This window comes from Myzus persicae, unplaced genomic scaffold (genome assembly GCF_001856785.1).
Source record: "Myzus persicae strain clone G006 unplaced genomic scaffold, MPER_G0061.0, whole genome shotgun sequence".
NCBI classification, from domain to species: Eukaryota; Metazoa; Arthropoda; class Insecta; order Hemiptera; family Aphididae; genus Myzus; species Myzus persicae.
Window position 1 is genome coordinate 159,348 of NW_019102362.1, and position 23,462 is coordinate 182,809.

General features: G+C 33.0%; 1 protein-coding gene across 2 annotated transcripts in view; it reads left to right on the top strand.

Annotated features, from left to right (window-relative positions):
- The first annotated feature begins 3,523 nt into the window (after positions 1-3,523).
- LOC111031945 (photoreceptor-specific nuclear receptor) overlaps positions 3,524-23,462 on the top strand; it is a 31,076-nt gene continuing 11,137 nt past the window's right edge. Inside the window, exons 1-4 of one of the 2 annotated variants that reach the window (XM_022312086.1) lie at positions 3,524-4,176; positions 6,110-6,249; positions 14,038-14,329; positions 19,808-19,911. In XM_022312086.1, the coding sequence (XP_022167778.1) occupies positions 6,123-6,249; positions 14,038-14,329; positions 19,808-19,911 (523 nt within the window). In that variant the 5' untranslated portion in view covers positions 3,524-4,176; positions 6,110-6,122. The remainder of the gene's footprint in view (positions 4,177-6,109; positions 6,250-14,037; positions 14,330-19,807; positions 19,912-23,462) is intronic. The other variant, XM_022312085.1, reaches the window with a different exon arrangement.

Here is a 23,462-nt window from a genome sequence, read left to right on the forward strand (position 1 = left end):
AAATACGATTCTAACCAACTGTAAAGCTTAGTTGGACGCGTTATGATTGTATCGTTGAGAAAACTAGACGATCGTGTTTGTAGGTACCTACCTATTTACACCATGCACTATTTTTTTTTAAATTTATATTGTTTTACGTATTTTTAAATGTATTCTTAATGTTATTGTAATACAAATACATGATTGTATCTTCGACTGTATTGTAAATTTGGTTTAGATTGCATTTTGAAAAAAAAACTTTAAAACTGCACAGATATAGATACTTTTTTGTTTGATCATGTTTCATCTTTGGTTGCAATTTATAACTTATAAATAATAAGTATACATTTATGATATAATATACAGCATTGAACTTATCCGTGGTGGTGGCAGTGGCGCAGTATAATCATACTAAGCAATGGACTACTAAATAATTGTTGCTTGTGTTAGCACTCAACACAATATTTCAAATTGTTGTTTTTTTTTATGTTTAATGATGGGAACATGAGGACATTAGCACCACCTGAGATAATATTATTATTTTTAAATTTGCCCTTTTTAAATAAATAGTAAAACAAAAAAATTCCTTCTTTGTTAATTGATTTCCACGATTAAGGTCAACATAATGAAAATTTGATATTGATATAGGAACGGACATGAACGGACGAAAATACCATTGGAATTAATTATATTAAAATTTACATCATAAATCATAATAAATTAGAAAATTATGATACACAATGATATATTATTATAAATTATAATCTTCTTTGCGGTTGAGCTTGAGTGGTCGAAATATTTTATATTTAATACCATAACAGTGTTAAAATTGGGATTAATAAATTAATGACCCGTGTAATATTAAATTAATCAAAATCAGTAATGTTCTAATATTTTGTTTTATCATAGATTATTATCATTGATGATGCTAGATTTAGAATTTTTGTGGCTCAGGCCAAAAAATAATGTGGTCCCTTGGATCTAATACATTTTTCTTGCTTATCTCCTCAATTGTCTTCACGCTACACAGTATACTGTCAAACATTTAAAAAAACACATCTTCACATTGACAATTTACAAACAAATAAAATTAGTTTATTTCTATTACGTGGCAATCGTAATTAATTAAAACAATTTAAATAATTTTCGAAATTTATCCGTAAAAAAACAATTTTGTATATTACTATCAATTATTTTTAAGTGGGACCTATTTTTTTAATTTGATATAAAATAATATAGTATAAAATCGCTACACTAATCAATTATTTATCATGCGCACTTCAGAATCATTTGTTTGGATGCGTTGATTCCCGGGGTGGACAAAGAGAAGCGGCAGTTATAAAGAGCATAACATTTATACTAATATTATAAAGTATTTATACAATATTTATGGTAAAAAATCATTTTATAATATATTTATTGTTTGTATAGTTTGTTTTATATAATTAAAATAATAATAAATCATCATTAAAGATAACATAGTACAAAAAATGTCATTTACAGATTTTTAATTACACATTTTAGTAGACTGTAGATATACTATAGTCTATAATAGATCTGATAGCTATAATAATGTTGGCGAGATATTATTTTTATTTTTATTTGTCTCTGCCACCGTAATATTTTTAGCAGAAAAAAAGAATGGGTACTCCCAATCTAATTTTTATTCAGAGTTAGCACCTATAAATTATATGGATATAATATAATATGGTAATACCATTCAACTATGTATATACTATATGGACCACGATGAAAGTTTTAAGAGTTTTTGAGAGAATTTAATCAAATATTTTTTTTAAAAATTCCAGAATTCTTAACTTGCAACTTTTTCAACACTTTTAGATAACTACCTACAACCTACCTACCAAAAAAAATATAAAACTATATATACAAGATTTAATATTTGATTTACACATGCGTCGGGTTTATTGGAGGTAAGCAGAGACCACAGTCACACAATCCATTCTGTTCAATTTTTCACAAACTATTACTATAGTACTTACATTTTTTCCAAGATAAATATAATATGATATCAATTGGCAATCAGTAATTAAAAAGTAAAATGTATGTGTTATATTGCAAAATAAAACTATTTTATTGTTGAATTTTAATCTGACGGACCGAAAAACATTGCGACGATGCCATCTGTATAAGATATTATATTTTTCACTTAATTTTGGAAAATTAGAATCGTTGTTTTGTGATAATATATTATCACATTATAATATTCAATTTTATATAGCATAATGGCCCCTGTAAAAAATATGCTGAAAATAATTGTACCTATTGATACACACCAGTGGCAATCGGCATGACAATATATTATTATTTTATCATATGAATAATTCACTTTTTTTACCCTCAGCCACGCTGGCCATTGGCTTTGCGGGTTAAGGGTTGGAACACGTGTTTTTATGTGAGGCAAGGATTCGTCTCAAAGAACCCGGATGGTCACCCATCCGGGAGCCTGCGGTGCCGAACGATGCTCGACTGGAGCACACATTAATGCGATTGCGGCCAACCACCGGGCCACACCACACCCATTAATAATATTATTACCTCAAATAAATGTTACTATAGATTTACATGCAGGTATATTTTATTAAATGTCACAACAAAATTTGCAACCAGTTACGTTTTAAACGTACTCGAAAATTACGTAACCAATTACCAGTAAGTTATACAATATTGTTACAAATGTAACGATAGGTTACATTATTTCGAAACACACTATGCAACCGATATATTAATGTCTGACCCTGCATATTGTATTATTATTAAGCGAAATATAATAGGCCTGCACAATCGAATAATTGATCTACAATATTTTTCCAATGTAATTGTTTCTTCGGCAGAGTAGCGGCTCGAGGTCAACTGTGCTGCGGTCATAATGCGTTTATTTACAGCCATTTATGCCATACGTGTTTGTATGGATTAAGCCACACGTCGGGGACCTGAAGATACGTACAGTTTACAATAATTATTATTATTTACTCCCTATATTTGAATACAAGCAGCAATAGCTGCAATCAATACATATAGAAACATGACTCGAGTACCGACCCAGTGTACACAAAAGTGCCCACCCGGGCGATCGGTCCTCTCCCTCATCGTCCTTAAATACGTATATCTGTGCAGTGCATAATAATATCCGCCTTATAGGCCGCGAATGAGGCGCTGTATAGCACTGCAGACGGAGTGGGCGATGAGGGACGGAGAGCACGGCGAGAGAGTAAAACGGTAAAGGATGAAGACGCGACGAAGAGAAAAAGTGGAGTGCGCTGGGTGCGGGTCGAAGCGGCGGCGGTGGCGGCGGCGGCGGCGGCGCCGGTTCAATACTCGGTAATCAAATTGTCGTGCACGGGGGCGCCGTGTCGGAGAGCTTAACTATTAACCCGCGCGGCGTCGGGCCGCTAAACAATAAACATGGCGACCGTGGCGCGCCGTAGTCGGGCGGGCGGCTGCGGACCGGTGCGCACGCGCCCGGCGCACTATTTCATCTCTAACTCTTTCCGGTTGGTCCCGGCCGCACGCCTCCCCGGACACCCGGCCGCCAACCCGGGGGGTTGTGACAGTCGGCCGACCAAGATTAAGCCTCTCCGGGTCGAACCTCAACCCCCGAGCCAAGCACCATCGGCCGACGCCACCGCCGCCGCGCCACCGCCCGCACCGCCACCGCCCCATACACGCCACCGCCGCCGCCGCCCTCTGTTACGCCGCCGCGACTTTTACCGGCCCGACGAGTTAAGCTCCGAGTCCCGGGGCATAAGCCAAACGCGAACCGGATACGTCACTCGTACATAATACACGCAACAATCCGATTATTTTCACGCGCGCGCCGCTCGAGATATTTTTTCCGTTTTTCGAGTTTTCATTGTTTTACCTGCTCGTGTCTTCGCGTTTCCGTGCCCCGTGCCGGTTTTCCCAGTTTTGTCAGACCTGTGATTTTCGATTTCATGTATGGTACAATATATTTATCTACCACACGACCCGCACGCTATTCCCGCAGTGCGTAATATAAGGCGAGGCGCCTTTGCGTCCTTCTCAAAGGTGCCAGTTTTTCCATATTTCGTATCGTATTGAAACCAACCCGTTTGCTGCACATATCACTTAAAGTTAACTGTCGTTAATATTTCAATAGTATATTATCACACCGTTCCGGTTACGATATTTGCGTACAATAGTATAATATTTAAGGTAAGCTATATTTTTCAACCAATATTTATTATTATTTACTTGTTTTGAACGCCACGCCGTCATGAATTTGAAAAAAAATGTTAGTAATTTTTTATAATGTCTAATATTATTTATTATTAATTTAATTATGACGTAGCAGGTAAGCGATTCACCACCTTCATTATTCACACAGTTATATTCATTATATTTGTTATTATATATTCTTTACCTATACTAATATAACTGTATTTTATTCATAAACATGAATTTTCCTTTCACAGTACATATTATGTAGTAGTATATAGTTTTGAAAATGTAAAAGTTCTTTATACTTATATAAATCCTACTAATAGGTGCACAATATTTAAAATGTTTGCAAATTATTTAAAAATTCAAATTATTTTTATTTTGAAAAATATATATTAGTACTTATATACTTATCATTATGAAAATATAGTTTCAAGGAAATTGTTTCAACTGTATTGACCCAAAATATAAGTAAATTATAACAAATATTTATTTTGTATATTACCAGTATGTTTATACTCGTATTTTATGTTATGATTAGTTTACTTTTAATATTATACCTTTCAATACTTTGAAAAAAATAGTAGGTATTGCTAATTAAAAATATATTAATCAATACAAAAATAATAAAATAATGTAGTTTTATCCCATAATATACTCGTAACAAATAGGGATATTGTAATGAGAATACAAGTCGACATCCGTCCAATGTAATCTTAAGTTATAGGTACACAGTAAGTTGTCATGCGTTTGAAAATAGTTTGCAATGGAAATTTTATATTATTATTATTATTATTATTAATTATTAATAACTTTAACTAAGAAATTGTGAAATATTTGTAGTATAATTTGATACCTATGATATATTTAATGACCAACCAAAGCAATACATAACACATTTTGTATTTATTAAAATCTAATTATAGAACCTATGATGTAGGTACCTATACCAACATTTTTAAAAACCAATGTAATTTCTAAAGTATTAAATATTTGCAAAAATACCACCATACTCCTTTAAAAATACTGAAGTTTGTTTAAAATTCATAATTGTTAGTTCTAAAATAATTTCAAGAAACACCTATATATATTGTTATTCAACAAAGTCTTTAAATGTATCCACCTAGATTGTACCCTGTGAATATGTATACAAAGATGTACACAACCATTTTTCTCCATTGCTTTTCTTAAAGAAATAATCAATTTTGATCCATAAATCATGATATACATTTTATTTATACTTATTTTAGTTATACGTTGGCTATTCTAGTGATATTTAAGTACAAAATATTTAATAAATATATAAAATAATATTTATAAAATATTTTAGTGGTTATTTAATAATAACAATTTCTGAAAATTTTAAATTTGAGAAAATATTATTAAAATTATGAGTTAATTTGTTGAGCTGTAAATAGTGGAAGCTCAATCTTAGATTTACAAGTTACACAATTTTATTATTCATTTTATACCTTTATAAAACCTAAAAAATATGATTAAAAGGTCAGTTTTTGTAATGATTATGATAAAGTCACTTATTTAGCTATATTTAATATACTATATAATATATAACTAAATTCATATTCCATTTAAATTATTTTGATTTTAATAATGTCTACATAGGATTTGATGACAGCAAAAAAAAAAATAATAACACGGAAAAAATACGCCCATTCCATTTCTCGCACGTGACCAGCCCCCGGTCAACAAAAATAACCCTAATTTCTGAGACTACAATAAAATATGTAGAATAAAAAAAATGTTTTCATAACCAACAGTTATTTATAATAATATAATATACATTTTATTCTATTATTTAGTACTATAGAGTATAGATAAAACTATAGATCTATCAACATGCAATAGTTAATATGTATCACATCAAATAATAATTGTATAATATTTAATTATTACTTCCCTTTTTTAGATTCAGACTAAAAATGAACCTAACCACAACTGATGCAGATCGATCATTCATTTCAATTCAACAATCTGCACAACCTATTTTCTCATTATCTGATCCAAGGATGGGCAGTATTCATTTAAATGCTGACAGTGACAATCGAGGTAAAGTCTTTTTATTATTTTCGATTAATAATAAACAAAAAATATTCAAGAAACAAATTTTAGGTTTTTTAATCGATTTTTAGACGCTTATGTACCTACTATTTAAAACTGCAGTTGATGAATGATAAGAAAAATAATATTCTTCATTACATTATGGAAAAGCAAATTACAATTCATATAAAATAAAAATTACTGTTAACGCTTTTGGCATAGTTGAAATATTGAACATTATTTTATTCTTATTAATTGATATAATAAAAGAAAATATTTATTCGATAAATAAAAAAAAATAGGGATGGTTTTCGGATTATTTGAACCCTTGAGCTCCTCGAAATATAAGAAATGTGAAACGTTCAGAATTCAGGAAACATTTAGAAATAAAAGTGCGAATTCAAATAACTCAAAAAAAGTCAAATTTAAAATGCTTGAGTTAAAAGTAAAAAGTTAATGTTCGGTTACAACTATACTATTTTTTTAAATTTATTTAAATGACTTCATTTTAATTTAAAATAAAATTTGTTTGTGTTTTAATATTGAGTTTTTAAAGTTTAAATGAATAGAATAAGATTCATGTTCGGATTTGAACAATTAGAAATAAATTGAGGTTGAGTCTGTGAAAATTAAAATTTTTTCTAAATAAAAACCTGGATGGTTTTTGAAGTACTCTTTAAAAAAATGATTTTATACTGCTGTTAAATATGTTTTATACTGATTTTATTACGAATTCAAACATAAAAAAATGTACTAAATTATTTAGCATTATTTAACTTAATTTTTTTTAACATTATAGAATTAATATACACGAATTCTCACTAAGAGCGACATACATCGTGTTTAATTTATTTTATATAATGTGGTAATTATTTGTAGAAGTGGAAAAAATCGTGAGCAATAATAATATGATATTGAGTAAAACAATAATATAAAAGTAAAGTAGGTAGTTATACATATATATACGGTATACCAATTGTATACCGCAGTGTTCGTGAACACAGTGAGCTCAATCTGCATTACTCATTGTTAAACAAGACTGATGCAGACGGCAGAAGAAACTTTAAATAGCGACGGAAGATTGGAATAAATGAGTGTTGGGGCCCGCGGTGTATTCCCTCGGAGCTTAGAAACGTCCCGCGGTGGCGGTGGCGGCAGCGGCGCGTATCGCGGGAACGGGGTGAGGAAGAGGAATAAATCTGTTGCTAAATGGGAATACGCATCCTGGTGCGTGCTGTCCCTCCCCCCCCCCCCACTCACCACGGCGACAGAATCCCTCGTTCGCCAAAGTCAAGACCTTCGTGCGCGTCGGAGACAGAGAGAGAGAGAGAGAGAGAGAAAAAAGAAGCATTTCCCTCGGAATATAGTTTTGCAATTTGTCCGATTTCATTAGCATTTCTAACAGAACCTCGCGCGGAGGGCGACAAAAAAAAAATAAAAATAAATAATCCCTCCCCTCGCCAGCGTCGCACGCGTATACTTACCCAATTTCCGTGTATATTTATGCAATCAGACGCAGCCAACAATTCCAGCCACTTTGGCGTTCGCCTTTTTATTTTGTTTTATACGCACGCAAATATAATATCATTTGGTTATTTATTTTTCCAGATTGCTTCTTTTGCGATACCGATCAATAGTCGGATAGGGTCCATATTGTCTGCAAGTTATCTGTTCAAACGTATAGGTAGTTTCTCTCGCATTAACTGAGCCAAGATACGTCAGATTAACTAGTTAACGCCGCCATACACGCGAAGTCATTCACCCCTTTCTCGGAGAAAATTAGCTCGCGTTGTTCGATTTGCTTACAATCAAATAATACCCAAATAATGCACAATGTGTGGGTATTACTGTTTACAATATCCATTGATTTTATTATAATATGGGCTTTTTATAATTTTATTCTATATTTAACACATTCGATAAAGTCGGCTGTCACTATATACAGCAGCACTGAGCATTTTGACGGATATGTAACTTAAAAATCGTACTCACCGACATTTTGATACCATTTATTGTATAGTTATTCGGATCACTTGTCGATGCTATATCGCTATATCTTGAAAAAAATGCAAAATAATAGTTATTTTAATACTTTATTCCATTAATAATAATCTAAGATTTTTAGAATAACATGTTGTTTTACAGCTTGCGGTAATGCGGTTGACCAAACTATTTACACCTGGTACTACAAGTCACCTATTATAGATTTAACTACTGATGACATTTTAGTCATTGTACGTTCTTACATAATTTTTCGCTGACTTTTCTTTTACTGCTTTAATACCTGAATAATCTGACAGGGAACAATCAAGGATTATTTGTATAAATATTAATAAATCTAACTAAATCTATTACAATAATAAAATTCAACTAAATAATAAAACATATTAGAAACTGTAGTTTAGTAAATTAATTATAAGTTTAAAGTTATCAAGTCATATCAATATAACAATTAATCACTTATATTATATAAATATTTTTTTCTTTATATTTGAGTATGTAAGACGGAAGTATTTGCTTAAAATAGTTATTACTTATTACCTATGGCTATATGTTATTATTAAACTTTATATTTTGCTTGTACCGTATAGTAAAAAGCCGAATGGTGTTAATTTTATTAAACTAACAAATAAACAAATAAAAATGGGGAAAAATTCCTTAAAAGATATTTTACTACTGGAAAAAATATAGACAGAAATTGCTATAGGTGTTAATCTAATAATTAAAGTTTAAAATATTATCTAATCTATATAAAAGAAGTTATTATAAATAAATATTATTATACATTTTTCTCGGTAGGGATTAAAACCTTTGAGAAAAAAACCATAACTAAATATCTTACAGGACCCAGTACCAGGTTTTCAAATGTTTCTCAATTTTTTACAACTTTATATTTTAATTGTCACCTTGATTATACAATACTTTCCCTCTAATCTACTGCCCGATACCTATTCGAGGGAAGTTGATACTATGTATTATATCGAGGAAAAATTAATTTTCAGGCCTTGTAGTTTTGTCGAATTTTACAACAAATTATATAACTACATTTTATCTGAAAAAAGGAGACTTCCTACAGGCCTTACTGAAATCCGTTTTTTTGTTTTATTTCAAATAACGGCATAATATTGTTTGTAAAAAGATACTCAAAATAATTGTACAAGTATTATTTTTGAAGACAAATGATAAAGTTTGAGATTAAAATATTGAAAAACGGAGTTCGGTGTGGTCAATAGAATATTACCCTTTTAGTTAAAAAAAAAAAATCATCAAATGCGGTTGATGCTTCAGAACTGGATAATTATTCGAGGTTTTATTAGAGCGTATTTTTGTGGATAAAACTAAATCGACACCTGGCGTCTTAATGTGCACTATCTTTCGGTCATTACAACGTTTGCCAGGACAATTGTAGTAAATGCTGCACATTATATTTTACAGAAAATCTATAACTGCATTATATACACTATACAGTATATAATATATAGGCTGCAGTAGGCACTTGTAGTAGGTACGTTATTTTGTTTTATATTCTCTTCATTCTTGAAACATGGTAAAATCCCCGGTTACCAATTTTCAATAAGACCCGGTAGTGACATCTGGAAACCCTTCTTCACAAAACAATGTCTTAGCTATCTAAAATGTGTTTTCCTTCGTATGTATTTAATAGTCGATCTTCTTACTATTCCAGTGGGTTTTTTTTATTTTATTTACCTTTTCTGCTTATGAACCTCAACTGTCTTGTATAGTTGTATCTACTATGAATTAGTGTCGTCTATTAAATATTCAAATTATATATTTTTGATGTATACATGAACTATTTGGTTCCTTATTGTTTTTCATTATTGCCGATTAGTTGTAATTTTTGAATCATAAAATTGTACAATATTATAAAACAATAAATTATACTATACAAACGTTCTCTGTCGGTCTTCTGGGTATTAGCATACATATTACAAATACACATACAACTTGTTTAATTATTTTTTCAATACACTCAAATGAGAAATTAGACCTTTTATCTAATGCAATTTAGGTATAAAATATGCTCTCTGAAAGACCCTAATATAATATTAATACCTATAGTAAATATATTTTATTACCAAAAGCACACTACACTTATAAACAATCCAGTTCATCTTGGCGCTCGTCAACCGTCACGATTTTAAAAAACAAGGGGCTTCATACTATATTATATTGAAAAAAATATAGTTTTTAGACAACTGTTTTTTTTTTTTAATAGTAACTTTTGCCGAGTGCCAAGATGAGGTGGACGGATTATACCGGTATAGTAACTAAACAAAATAATAATATTTGAAAATGTATGATATTATTATTGTGCATTAACAATATTGACTATTATACAAATTAAAATGTCCTATAATATAACAATGACAAATCATAATATTATAATTCTGATTAAAATATAATTTTAGTATCTTAACAACATTAGGTAAAGTTAAAATAAATATTATCAATGAATTTGGGTACGCGAGGATAGTATTAAAATACGTAGTATAGTGTGTAAAATAAGTGAAGCAAAGTTGTCATCCATCTATATAATACTAATAAAACATGACTCATTGGGCACATAATACCTGCTTTATATTTTGTTTCTTATCTACTCTTTTTTTGTTATTTTTATATGAATATATTATATTAACCACAGACAAACCCTATACTGAGTTTGATCTGAAATATATGGGATTTCCAAAATCCCTCGGGACCCGAATTCCCCACCAGCTTGCAGTTCTCGTCAGCTTAGATCCACCGGTCAATTTTCAGACCTCACTCAATTTTCAGTTTATACGTCAAGAACATTTATAAACAGCTTTGCAACTTCAAAAAAATAATGAATATCTATACAACAAATCGAAATAATCAAAAAATATAATTTAAATCAAATAAATTTTATGGTTTTTATATGGATAAATTTACTTACAAAATATACTGTATAAACACATTAATTAATAAATATATATTATTTAAATACAAAAATTGAATTTAAAAAAGAAAAAACAGTTGATTAGAATATTATATATAGATTTCATAGTTGTATCCCATTCGTTTTGTGAATTAATTTGAAATAGTATATACATTTATAGTACCATATGCATACGTGTGACCTATTATATTTAACACATAACTGTCGTTTTTATTTGTATTGGGCGTATATCATTGCGTATATCATATTAATTATGCATATTATGATATTACAGTAAGCATGACTGTGCGGAGTATATTATAGAATCGGGTTGAAACACTTACCACGTGTTTACATTAAAAATCGAAACCAGAGAAGAGCTTTCGTAGTATAATAATTGTACTACATAGTTCCGATCGAAACAATAATAATATAGCTAGTTACGCGTAATGCAAACCGCGAACGAATCGCATAATAATGACATAGCAACAGTCGCGTCAGTAAGTACGACCTATATCGTGTAGTTATCGTAGAGCATATTATACTTTATTAAATAAATGGCCGGAAGGATGCGGTTTTTTTGGCGCGCCGGTTAGCTTGTCGGCGTCGATGTCGTCGTCGCGGCTGCTGCAGGACGGCAGCTAAAAATGACTTTTAAAATTGTACAATATATAACACGCTGTATACACGCGCGCGCGGCGGCCGTAAGCGACGATTCATTCGGTGTCCGGGAAGCCGCGCGCCAGATGTGCCCGCGACCGGCTAGCCCTCCCCTAGCGGAGCCGGCGTTAAGCCCCGGCCGGTTTTCCAGGCGCGCACGCCCCCCATGGGGATAATCAATCGACGCGCCGCTTCCGTCCGTCCGTCCGCGGCGGCGGCGGCGGCGGAAAATAATATATTCTACGCGTATATATATATATACACACGGCGGTGTGCACGCACCGCGGCTATCGTTGCCGTGCTTAAATAAGCCGGATTTAATGATTTCCACCGTCGCCCCCCCCCCGGCAATGTCCGCGAGGGCGCCTATCCGGCGGACTTGGTGGTAACAATTATTATGCAACACGGTTTTGTTCGACATTGTTTTGATAAAGCAGACGCGACACATAATATATTATTACGATCATAATATTATAGCAATATGTCAAAAGTATACCTCGCGCGCCGCAGACGTTTATTTCAAGCTCGTATTCTTTGTTTATGATATTAACGTAAACTTCATAATAATAAACGATTTTTTTCTATTATTATTATTATTATTATTATTATTGCCGTATTGTCTTTCTCCGCGAACGTTCTCTTGCGACGTTCGAATGCAAATTGTGCGCGTTCTTACACGTAGGTATGGGCACTCGTAATGTTATAATATTATATTGCTCTTAAATGTGTCGAATTGTTCAGGTGTACTGTCATTTTTAATTTTCGATCCGATTCCCAATGTATGGAAGATATAATATTTTCTACTATACCGTTTCAGAAAATTTGAAAATATTTTCGTTTTGAATTCGTATAATTGGTAGCGGTTGCCGTTGTGCGTGCGATTTTTTTTTAGCTATAATAATGTTAGTATACGATAACCAGTTTGTCGCGTTTTATAAACAATAAGACATATGGAGCAACGGGTCTCGCAAATCATTATTGGAATTATCTGCGTACTAACTGGTCACGGAGGGCCCTTCATCGTGGCATGGGCGTCATTTCAGGCTTAGGATAGGGGTGCAAAATCAGCATGTGCGTGCCGCTGAAAATGTTTACCACACCAGTTGTGTTAATGCTATACAAAAAAAAGAATATACCTATTACACTGTAATATTTGTTTCAAACTGTGTATAATGACTACTTGCCCATAAGTTTAGACGGTGGAACGGCACATACGGATCATTCTCAAGAATCACGTCTGAGTAGGTGTGGATTCAAAAAAAAATTAACTCCAAACTAGGTTACGACTGATATTTTTTTACGCACTAAAAATTATTTACATTACAATTTAAAAATATATTTTCTATTTTTATTTTTGAAAATCGGTTGACAGCTTCGCGGCTTCGTGTACCTACATATTCGTGTACCATAGTACAGAGGATATATAGCTGCCTAGTTTTCTAACCATAAATAACCAGCGCCTTTTCTCTCGTCCCCATAGTGGTCATTAAATAGTTCATAGCCCTTTTTAAAGACCAAAACCCATTTTGGCGATGCTTTTACATTATATGGGCATGTAGTATCAATAATATTGAAAATACAGGAGAAGCTTCTGGTCGAAATAATTTTTGAAACGTCATATTCTATTGTTATTTCATCAAATTGTGTTGAATTATTTTATTGGATGATTCAAAAGTCTTCGTACGATTACAGAAATTCATTTTTATTTTGAAAATTAAGACCCGGAGGGGGGGGGATAAAGTAATAGAAAATATTCATAAAATAATCGAAGAAGAGTGTTACAACTTGTTCGACATGACCAACTGATTTTTTTTTACTTGTCCATCTCGTCACTAACCGACGACGGCAGTTCGCTAATCAAAAGCTCACAAGACACGTCTGTCGGATGAAAAATTTCGGATCGCCTTGTGTCTTGTGTTGTGATATGCAAAATGAAAAATATTTGATGTTTTCTCAAATTTGATTGCACGAATAACGAATATTAATTAAACTAGATTTTTATAATATTTTACCCATAGGTACATTGCATTAGGTAAATTGTCTAATTATATATTGTGTTGGGGGGCGCTTATACCTATATAGTGACGACCGCACCCCAATGCCACCCCCCCCCCCCACCACCATTGTTGGCTCCCTGTTTCCACCCCCGGCCACCGCGAAATCGCGCGTCATAAACACCACACTAATGCCCGGCCACGCGCTATATGTTTGCTATACAGACACGGACTCGAGTTATTCCATGCGGGACAGGCCGCTGTCGCTCTGCATGTCGGCCGCTTGTGCCGCCCAACAGGTACCGGTGTCCGCGTCCAGAACGCCGCCGACGTCGGTGGCCACGACCGCGGGACATTACGCGGCGGCGGGTGGCCAGGCCGTAGCCAAGACCAAGACACTGGGACTGACGTGCGTCGTGTGCGGCGACACGTCAAGCGGGAAACACTACGGCATTTTGGCGTGCAACGGTTGTAGCGGGTTCTTCAAGAGGAGCGTCCGGCGCAAACTCATCTACAGGTCAGTGCATGCGATTATTATTGTTTATAGGATGTAATAATATATGACGTGATATTATTTTGATGTATTGCAGTCAAGTCGATAGTAATGTGCATAATTGCATAATACGACGCACCACGTCATATTATTATTATAATAATATTATATTATAAAATTATCGTGGAGATCAGCTGCAGTGGCGTATTTAAGGGTGTGATAGTATTTAAATTTAAATTTAAACGAATAATGAATTTGTCTAATGCATTTAACGCAAAACGTATTACACATGATTTACTCGACATCTATTTATAAGGTTAATATTTTGTTTGGACCATTGTTATTATAATATTTTATTAGCCTGTGTTATGTGCTCCCTTCTGCGGTAGGCACATAAGCTGGGTAGTCCATTATGTAGCTGGCTTGTTGTATTAATATTTGAGAACTAAAATGTTCAGTTCACATAAATGACAACAATTGTATTAGTTTGACATAAAAATACAATAAGTCAGACAATTCTTTACTTGAACCGGGAATAATATTTTTGATATTGGCTCTGATTATATTGGCTTTTAATGCAAATTCGATGAATTGAATAAAACTGGTGGGTATAACCTTCTATTCACCCTCTTTCATATTCAAAATATGTATTATGTCACTAGGGGTTCGGGAAACAGTACACAATACAATACGTCACTATATATACATGTGTTTAATCGTAATTTGACAATGCAAATTAATTCAATGTGTGTACAGTTTTATGTAAAAATGTACACCGAAAAAGTGTTAAAATTATTTATTTTTTGTAAGAATTATGAGCATATTATCGAACCGCGCTGACTGTTGTTTTTAGTAGGTATACGGTATACCTAATATATATTTAGAGACACCTTAATCATAATAGTAATCTACTATACAGAGCAAAAGACATATTATATTGTGTATTGATGTATTACAATATTATGTGATATTTACAATTTTTAATTACATTATTTATTTCTTATTTTACTCATGAAAATAGTATTTTTGTTTCATATTAGTTCATATACGTACTTTATAATAAATTATTGTATTTTATTTATAAAAACAAAAATATCCATTATAATAATTATTATTGATACAGGTAATAACAATTGAGAAGCGCCTTCGAGTTATGCAATTCCGAGGTCCCATTGTAAAATATACCATTGATTATTATAGTGTTTATAATCAATGCTAATACTAATATCATTTATCAACTGTTAATTAATGTCAATAATAGCATCACACAATATAAATATAAAATATATATTAATATTTTAATGCACTGTTACTCTTCATTGTTACGACCTTGAGAGTAAATGAAAATTATATTTTAAAACGCAAATTATAATATTTTTTAAATATATTTAATGTTTATACATTTTGTTGAACATACGAATAATGTTTATTATTAATATTTATTATTTAATATAAACAATGTACGTACCTACATAGTACATTGTATGTATGTATATAATATAAGTGTACACTGTAAGTACCGATATGTATAAATAATAATAGTTTATACGAAATCCTCTAGAAATCGTGTCCTGCTGAAATTTTTATTCTATTTTTCTTCCCAAGCGACCTGTAGTAAACGATTCCCCTTTTGGTGATTTTGAAGGCCGTAAAAATCCAATGTTTGTTCGCATTACCAGATACCATAAACCTACTCGCACCACGAACGCCACCGCTGCAGTAGTGATATTCCATAATCAAATGTATAACGCTGACACACACACACACACACACACACACACGCACACACGCACGCCCGAATACAAGATATTATGTGTTTTTTTTTATCCATACACAATACCAACTAAAATATATGTATTATTTTTTTTATATTTATAATATGTATATGTGTGCGGGCATTAAACGACGCGTGTTCCTTGCGCTTTTCCCTATTCCACGTATATACATACCTGATGTATATACCCATACGTGTGTGTGTGTGTTGACTGTGCGATATGTACGTATGTATACATATATATATATATGTATAATGTATATATGTATGTAGGCATTTGCCGCTCGTTCGTTTGAAGCCTATAGGCTGCCGCCATGCAGTGTACGAGGAATCTTTTTCTCTTATTTTTTTTTCTTTTCTCCTTTTCAATTTCATGTCTCTAATACTCTTGAACGGTTATAAATAAATGTGATTCAGTAGCGAAAGAGGGTTTGACGTTTTATAACAGCTCCTCGGGATTACTGTATCGGGACGCTGAGTATGGGGGGGGGGGGGGGGTATATATAGTTTAGAAAGCCAAGCGCGGCAAAAAGATTCAATTATATATCTCTAACGTAATACTACTACTGCGGGCACGCCGCCGCGGGCCGGCCAAAAGCCCTATATATTCCTCCTCGTCCGCTCTCGGTCTCTTTCTCTGTCACCGTTGCACCCCCCCCTCCATCTGCCCCTTATTGCTGCTCGCTCGCTCGCTCACTTGCTCACCACGTCCTTCCGCCGCCTCGCTGCAGCCATTACAAACTATATACACGCATTTTCTCGAAATCGATCGTCTTTCCCTTTCGCAATATACTTTTTGATTGGTTTTCGGCGAGAACACGGTCATAAGACGGCCGCGTTTCTCCGCCGAACATAGGTATGTAGTATACCAGGTGCGGTCACGCAGCCACTCCTGCAGCTCAATCTTTTCTGCGAGAGAAAACTTACACGAAGACGGGTGCGACCGTGTACTGCAGAACCGTTTTTCGGCTACATATATATATATATGCAATAAATTGCATGCGCATGCGCACGTATAGTTACAATATCACAATATTATATATTGTTAAGTTATTTATTATTATTATTATTATTTAATGTTTGCAATATTCATATTTGTTCAATGAGATTATATTTTAATATTTGCAACATGAGATTTTATGATAATATTATGCACATACCTGTATGTACATCGATGAATTCGCATGTGTAATCATGAAAAATACGCAGGTATGGTAAAAATATAAATATCCAATGCTTGTAATTTAATTTACTGCTCTACCTACCTAAAAAGTATCTACTATTTAATCCATAGGTTGAACACGATTATAATATACGATTAAATAATTGTTCGTATTCTTATCATGTATGATGGAAATGCCTTGAAAGTTACTTATTAACTTTTATGTTAATAATAATAATAATATATACTATGTAATGATTATTCCGTGGTGTTTTTTTTTTAAATATTTATTTTCTTTCACTCGTAGGGACGAGGCTATGGTAATTGGTACAGTTTAAATCTATAAAGTTACTACAGTTATTAACCACCACTATCTATGTATTTTTATGGTGATCATTTTCTAGCTTTATCAATAACGTGAACCGAATCGTGACGACAGGATCGGCGCATAATATTTTATTGTTTATTATTTCTATAACACCAATTTCCAATCCTAACCGGATGTAATGTACATTGCAATTTGTACATAGCCACATAGGACACTGTATGTATATATAAATCAAACTGCGCTGCAGCAGCATCTCATTATAGACGCTATGTATAGCGATGGGCACCGATGGATTTTCTGTGGCAAATGAAAATCAAATTATGAAAGGGTCTTCGAGGGAATTAAAATGGTAAACTTATTCTGTCGAGGGCTTCTGCCGCTCTTTGACCGTGACCCGCTAACAGGTTTACACTTGTGACGGCCGAACGATTACCTTCCACACACCGGATACATTATATGTGCATGTATGTGTGTGTGTGTGTGTGTGTGTGTGTGTGTGTGTGTGTGTGTGTGTGCACGTTGTATATAGCAATAATAATTTCCACCCTTTGTGGAAACACATCGCCACCCCATGTGCACGTTATTAGTGCAAATCCCATAGCCACAATAGTAGGAGCTGCAGAAAGACGCATTAACGATAAATTGATTTGTTTAAAGAGTACACCCTTCCCACACCCCATGCTGTTGCGCTCGTCCCGTGTCGACTGAGTGTGGTACGTACTTATCCACACACACACACACACACACACACACACTCAATTCGATCGACGGAATTAAATCTCGGACCCGATCGCACCCCTGGGACCCGTGGATGCCACTTCACCATCGCCCACGCCAACTTCGACGTATAGACGGTATATAAGCGCGTATCGAACAAACGAAGGGTCAAACTTATTCGTCCATCTAAAGCTGACTTTTTTTTTTACTTCAAGTCATTCATTTTATCATTTATTAGAGTAAACTGTAGGTTCGGCCAAAAGGAAAATAACATTTTCTAAATGATATCGTGTAGGGACTATATTATGCGGGCACTGCAAAAATATTCAAATATAAGTACATGTTCTTGAAACGTCTTACATAATATTATGTCGACTTGTAATATAATAATGATATGCTTGGAAACATTGGTACCTATATTTTTTAGTATTATGGCTGAAACGGAACTTAGAGTCTATTTCCTATTTATAATTAAATTATATTTTATACTATACTACTTATAAAAGAGTATGATCTTAGTGTTTTATCTGATGATTTATAGTGGTTTACACGATTTTTTAAGCAACATTATCATGTTTGATACATATAAATGTACAATATAGACGATTATTTTGACTTGAAAAAACAAACTGCCTAAAGAATACTTACATAATCTAAAGTTTGTTTTTGCTTCAAAATATTTAAGAAGGTATTTTATGAAAAAAAATAGCAGTTGGTGTGAATTATTTTTTTGATATTTTTTATCTTCATTGGTTAGCCGTTGGCTAAGGGTGTTGGTGGCGATTGTGGGTGCTGAGGAAAGCCCCTGCTGGGCTTTTTGTAATGCAGTAAAACACAACCCCCACACCAAAAAAAATCTATACCTAACTTAATATCATAGTGGAATGATGTATGTTCATAAAGGATTTTGACAATTCAATAAAATACATTTACGCTACATATTTTTAAAATAATAAAATATAGTATGGATGTCGCTATGTTTGATGATTGGAATTAGACCTTCGGAAGTTGTGCAGCAGGTGTGTTATATAAGATATCAAAAATCATTTTTGCGCTTGCGTGCAGGAAATAGGGGGCGTGCAATGGGAGTTTCTCCGCCATTGTCGACCGAATGAGAAATGTCTTGATAAAAATATATTCGTTAATACAAAAACGGTACACAAGCGCATTGCAAGACTGCAGGATTAAAATAAAAATACAGAATGTTTCTAACAATATTATTGTGTAATATAACTTGTAACTGCGTAATTGTTGTTTATTATTTATCGTTAAATGTTGGTAGTAGGTACTTAATACATATAATACGTATAACTACTATTATAATATTACCAAGTATAGGAATACGGCGTATTATACATTTTTTCATAAACAAAAAAACAAATTTTGGCACGAGCGACGCCGGGTGGGTCAGCTTGTTAGTAATATATATATATATTTGTACATATTCCTTTATACACAATCTGTCATATACCAACTTATATTTTATATTCACGTTGTTGAAATTTGTTTTGTAAATTATAGATGTCAAGCGGGAACCGGGAGTTGCGTAGTGGACAAGGCACATCGTAACCAATGCCAGGCGTGCAGGCTGAAGAAATGCCTTAACATGGGCATGAATAAGGACGGTGAGCAAACCTATAGGAAGCTTATTAGAAATGTTTTACCTAACTTATAATACGATTATAGTTATAACATGTGTTAACAACACAAGTACAATAAATCCGGGGAAGTTGCTCGGCTGTATATTATGCTTATCGTTTATGCCAGTAAAGTTCAGTAGGTTAGGTACTATAAATGTTTAAAATGGATGTTTTGAATTTAAATACTATGATAATAACTGCGTTTTTAACAATTTTAAGCGAAGACCAACCGTCAGCTTATGTTTCTAAGAATATTTTATTATATATTCATATTACTTATATGGTAATTTATTACTAAGGTTAGGTTGAATTAATTTTTTTCAAAACAAACGACATCATATTATATTAATTCATATAATATTATTAGCTGACAATATCTACCGATATACTGTGAACCGTATATATTTAGCTTAAAATTAATCCAAATATTTTGAAAACGTCATTTTTACATTGAATATAATAGTAAATAATATACGTAGTAGAAATAAGTTTCAAGTCCCTATGAATAATATTTTTGAATTACAACAAAATAACGCGTGAGGATTAATCTTTATTACCTATATACGTGCGTTTGATTTTTTGAATATCCTGCAATTTCGTCTAAAATTGAACTTAAACCGCTAATAAAAAAACGTATGTCAATTATTGTGAACTTACGCTAAACTGTATCTTAAGCAGAATTCATCGGCCCGCTTAAAGTTTATAGTTGCGAATTAAAAGATTAGTATATATGACTTTTGTTACTGATCTTGCTAATTGGATACTAGAATATCATGTTTAGTAGTACAATAGCATAATATAGTACTATAATATTGTGTTTGGTGGGATTGTGGGAAATGTTGAATTGGTAGATACATAATGTTATTATGACGCCGGCAGGTTTGCTCGCAGTCTGAACCGACATCCACGTTTCTCATCACGGTATCTATACACGGCTACACACGACGGTAAATGTGTACAATGCGTGTAATAATAATAATAATGCGTTATTAAAACACCGTCGTAACAACGTCCGTTGCGCGAAATATAAAGGATCCGTGCTACGCGATGTATAAATAGCTGTGGCGGGCGGTGGCCACGTGTTCGCGCGGTGGTCGACCCTCGTTAAAAAAAAAAAAAAAACATCAAAACACAGAGGCAGAAAGAGAACGAGATGGAGCATAGTGAGCGGGAGTGAGAGTGCGAGTGAGAGTGGACCAAGTTAACCGAGGAAAATGTTTTTCACGCTCATTTAAATAAACATAAAACGACCGCGCTGTAACAACACACACAATATGTAAAAACTAAAAAACCGCGACGTGTCATTACAAAGTGTGAGCGTGCGTTGACGACGTATATATTGTACGTGTACATTATAAACAGTCGTGTCGCATTATTACAATATGTATATATTATTATTGTATTTGCGATTTTATTTTAATGAGCGCGCCCGCGCATCCCCCGAAGAGTATAATGACAATAATATTATACAACGTTATATTACGTGTACTAAACGTGCTGGCGAAGTCGTGTGGGATTTTTATTTTTGTATTCGTCGCCCGTCTTTTAGCCCGCGGCCGGTGCGGGCGCACACGTCGGGCTCGCCGCAAATGAGGACTGAGAAGACTTGTGGGAGAGAAAAAAAAACAGTAGCGAATAGTAGAAAACGATATTATTTATCACACACGCGTAACGAGGCGCACATACGTCGTATGGGGTATTACAACCGTGTTATTATTATTATTATTATTGTTGTTGTTTTGTCGCGCGCGCATCGTGACGTGCGGTTATCGTGGTGCCCCCGCGGCACCGTTATTATCATTAAAAAGCTTACGCTCAACAAACGCCGTCGCGAGATTCTAACCGCACCGACGGCGACGCAATCAAAGGGATTTCGTGCCGTGACGATTCGCCACACATTACTACACCGATATGCGCTGCATTTAATATTATTCATATTTATTATGATATTGTAATAATTATAGGTATACACAATAATATAATATACTATTTGCATTGTGCACACGGTGTTGTATGAACCTATTTATAGGCCTATAAATGTTGTGCATTTGCATATTCGCATAGGTATGTGTACATCGAGATAACGACTTTGTGAAATCGATATTTTCGTGAAAAATTGAGTAAAAAAAATTATCAATTCCGCATGAAAAACAGTGTAAAAAACCCTGTGTGAATACAAAAATATATTTGACGAAAATGTCTCCTTTTCGTGATATGATCACTCCAATTTCGCATGGTGTAATTTTTTCACAAAGTGGTGGTCATTCACTCTGTGAAATAAAACATTCACCAAACAAAATAATTAATATTATTATTAATTATTCGTGTCATATTTAATACTATACAGGATTTTTACTTAATATCTAAATTTAAGTTTTATTTATAATTCATATAATAATACGTTAAGGCTTAAAACAGTAATATTTAAGAATATTCATAATACTAAATCACATTAACAAATTTAGTACTATACATAAAAAAACCATTATTTTTCAAAAAGGAAAAAAGAAGATTATATACGCATATAGTAACTATTATAAATTACAGCATTCTTTTTTAATTTGTATTTATTTAAGACATTTTAAACAGAACAATAAGTTTTGATAACAACTGTTGAACTAATTCATATAATATTACGCCTATACTTTTGAAAGAATTATATAATTTAATATAGACATGAACTTTTACACAATTAACTTAGGAACCCATAACCTCCTGATAAAACTTGAACAGTTCACCCAAATCTATACAGCAACTACTAGGAACGTACACCAAAAAAAATTTCGGGGGGAGGGGGAGGGTTCGTAAACAAATTGTCACCGACCAGTTATTATAGTTATCGATGATTGATATAAATAAATTATACAACTATTAATTTTCGGGGGGGCTGTATACGTGCCTGGCAACTAGATCTTTAAATACGACATTATAATATTATATGAATATCAAAAAAACATACACATTTCAGATATACTCAGATTAATGAAGCTATCAAAATTGTAAAGTTGTATCAGAATTGTACAAATATAATGATTAGGGCAGAGGACTTGTAGCTCTAAAAATCATCAAATATGCACTAAAATGTACAAAATATGCATTAAAAATAAACGTTTATTTGTATGAATATATTTCATTTAAATTTTGATGTCTTCGACCGACGTCCCCGTGGACAGTATTGATAATATCTTATGCAGTGAACAGTATCTGTATATAAATAAAACGAATAATCGGAAAATAAATCTAATCGGACATCTTCGAGACGGGTCTCTAGGAAAAACATGCGTGTGGGATCAGTCAACAACCATATATTAATAAGATCAAAATTTAAAATAATTTTAAATTCAACATTATTTTGGTTGTATATTAAATATTTAAATCAAACAAAAATGTAGACGGTAAAAATATTGATAAAATGATAAATTATTGAAAATATGCATCTTAACGTATAGAAATGAAGAAATATGCACTAAAACCAAAAAAAACTCGAAATATGCATTTATATGCAAAATAAAATTTCAAAACTAGTTTTGTTTCAG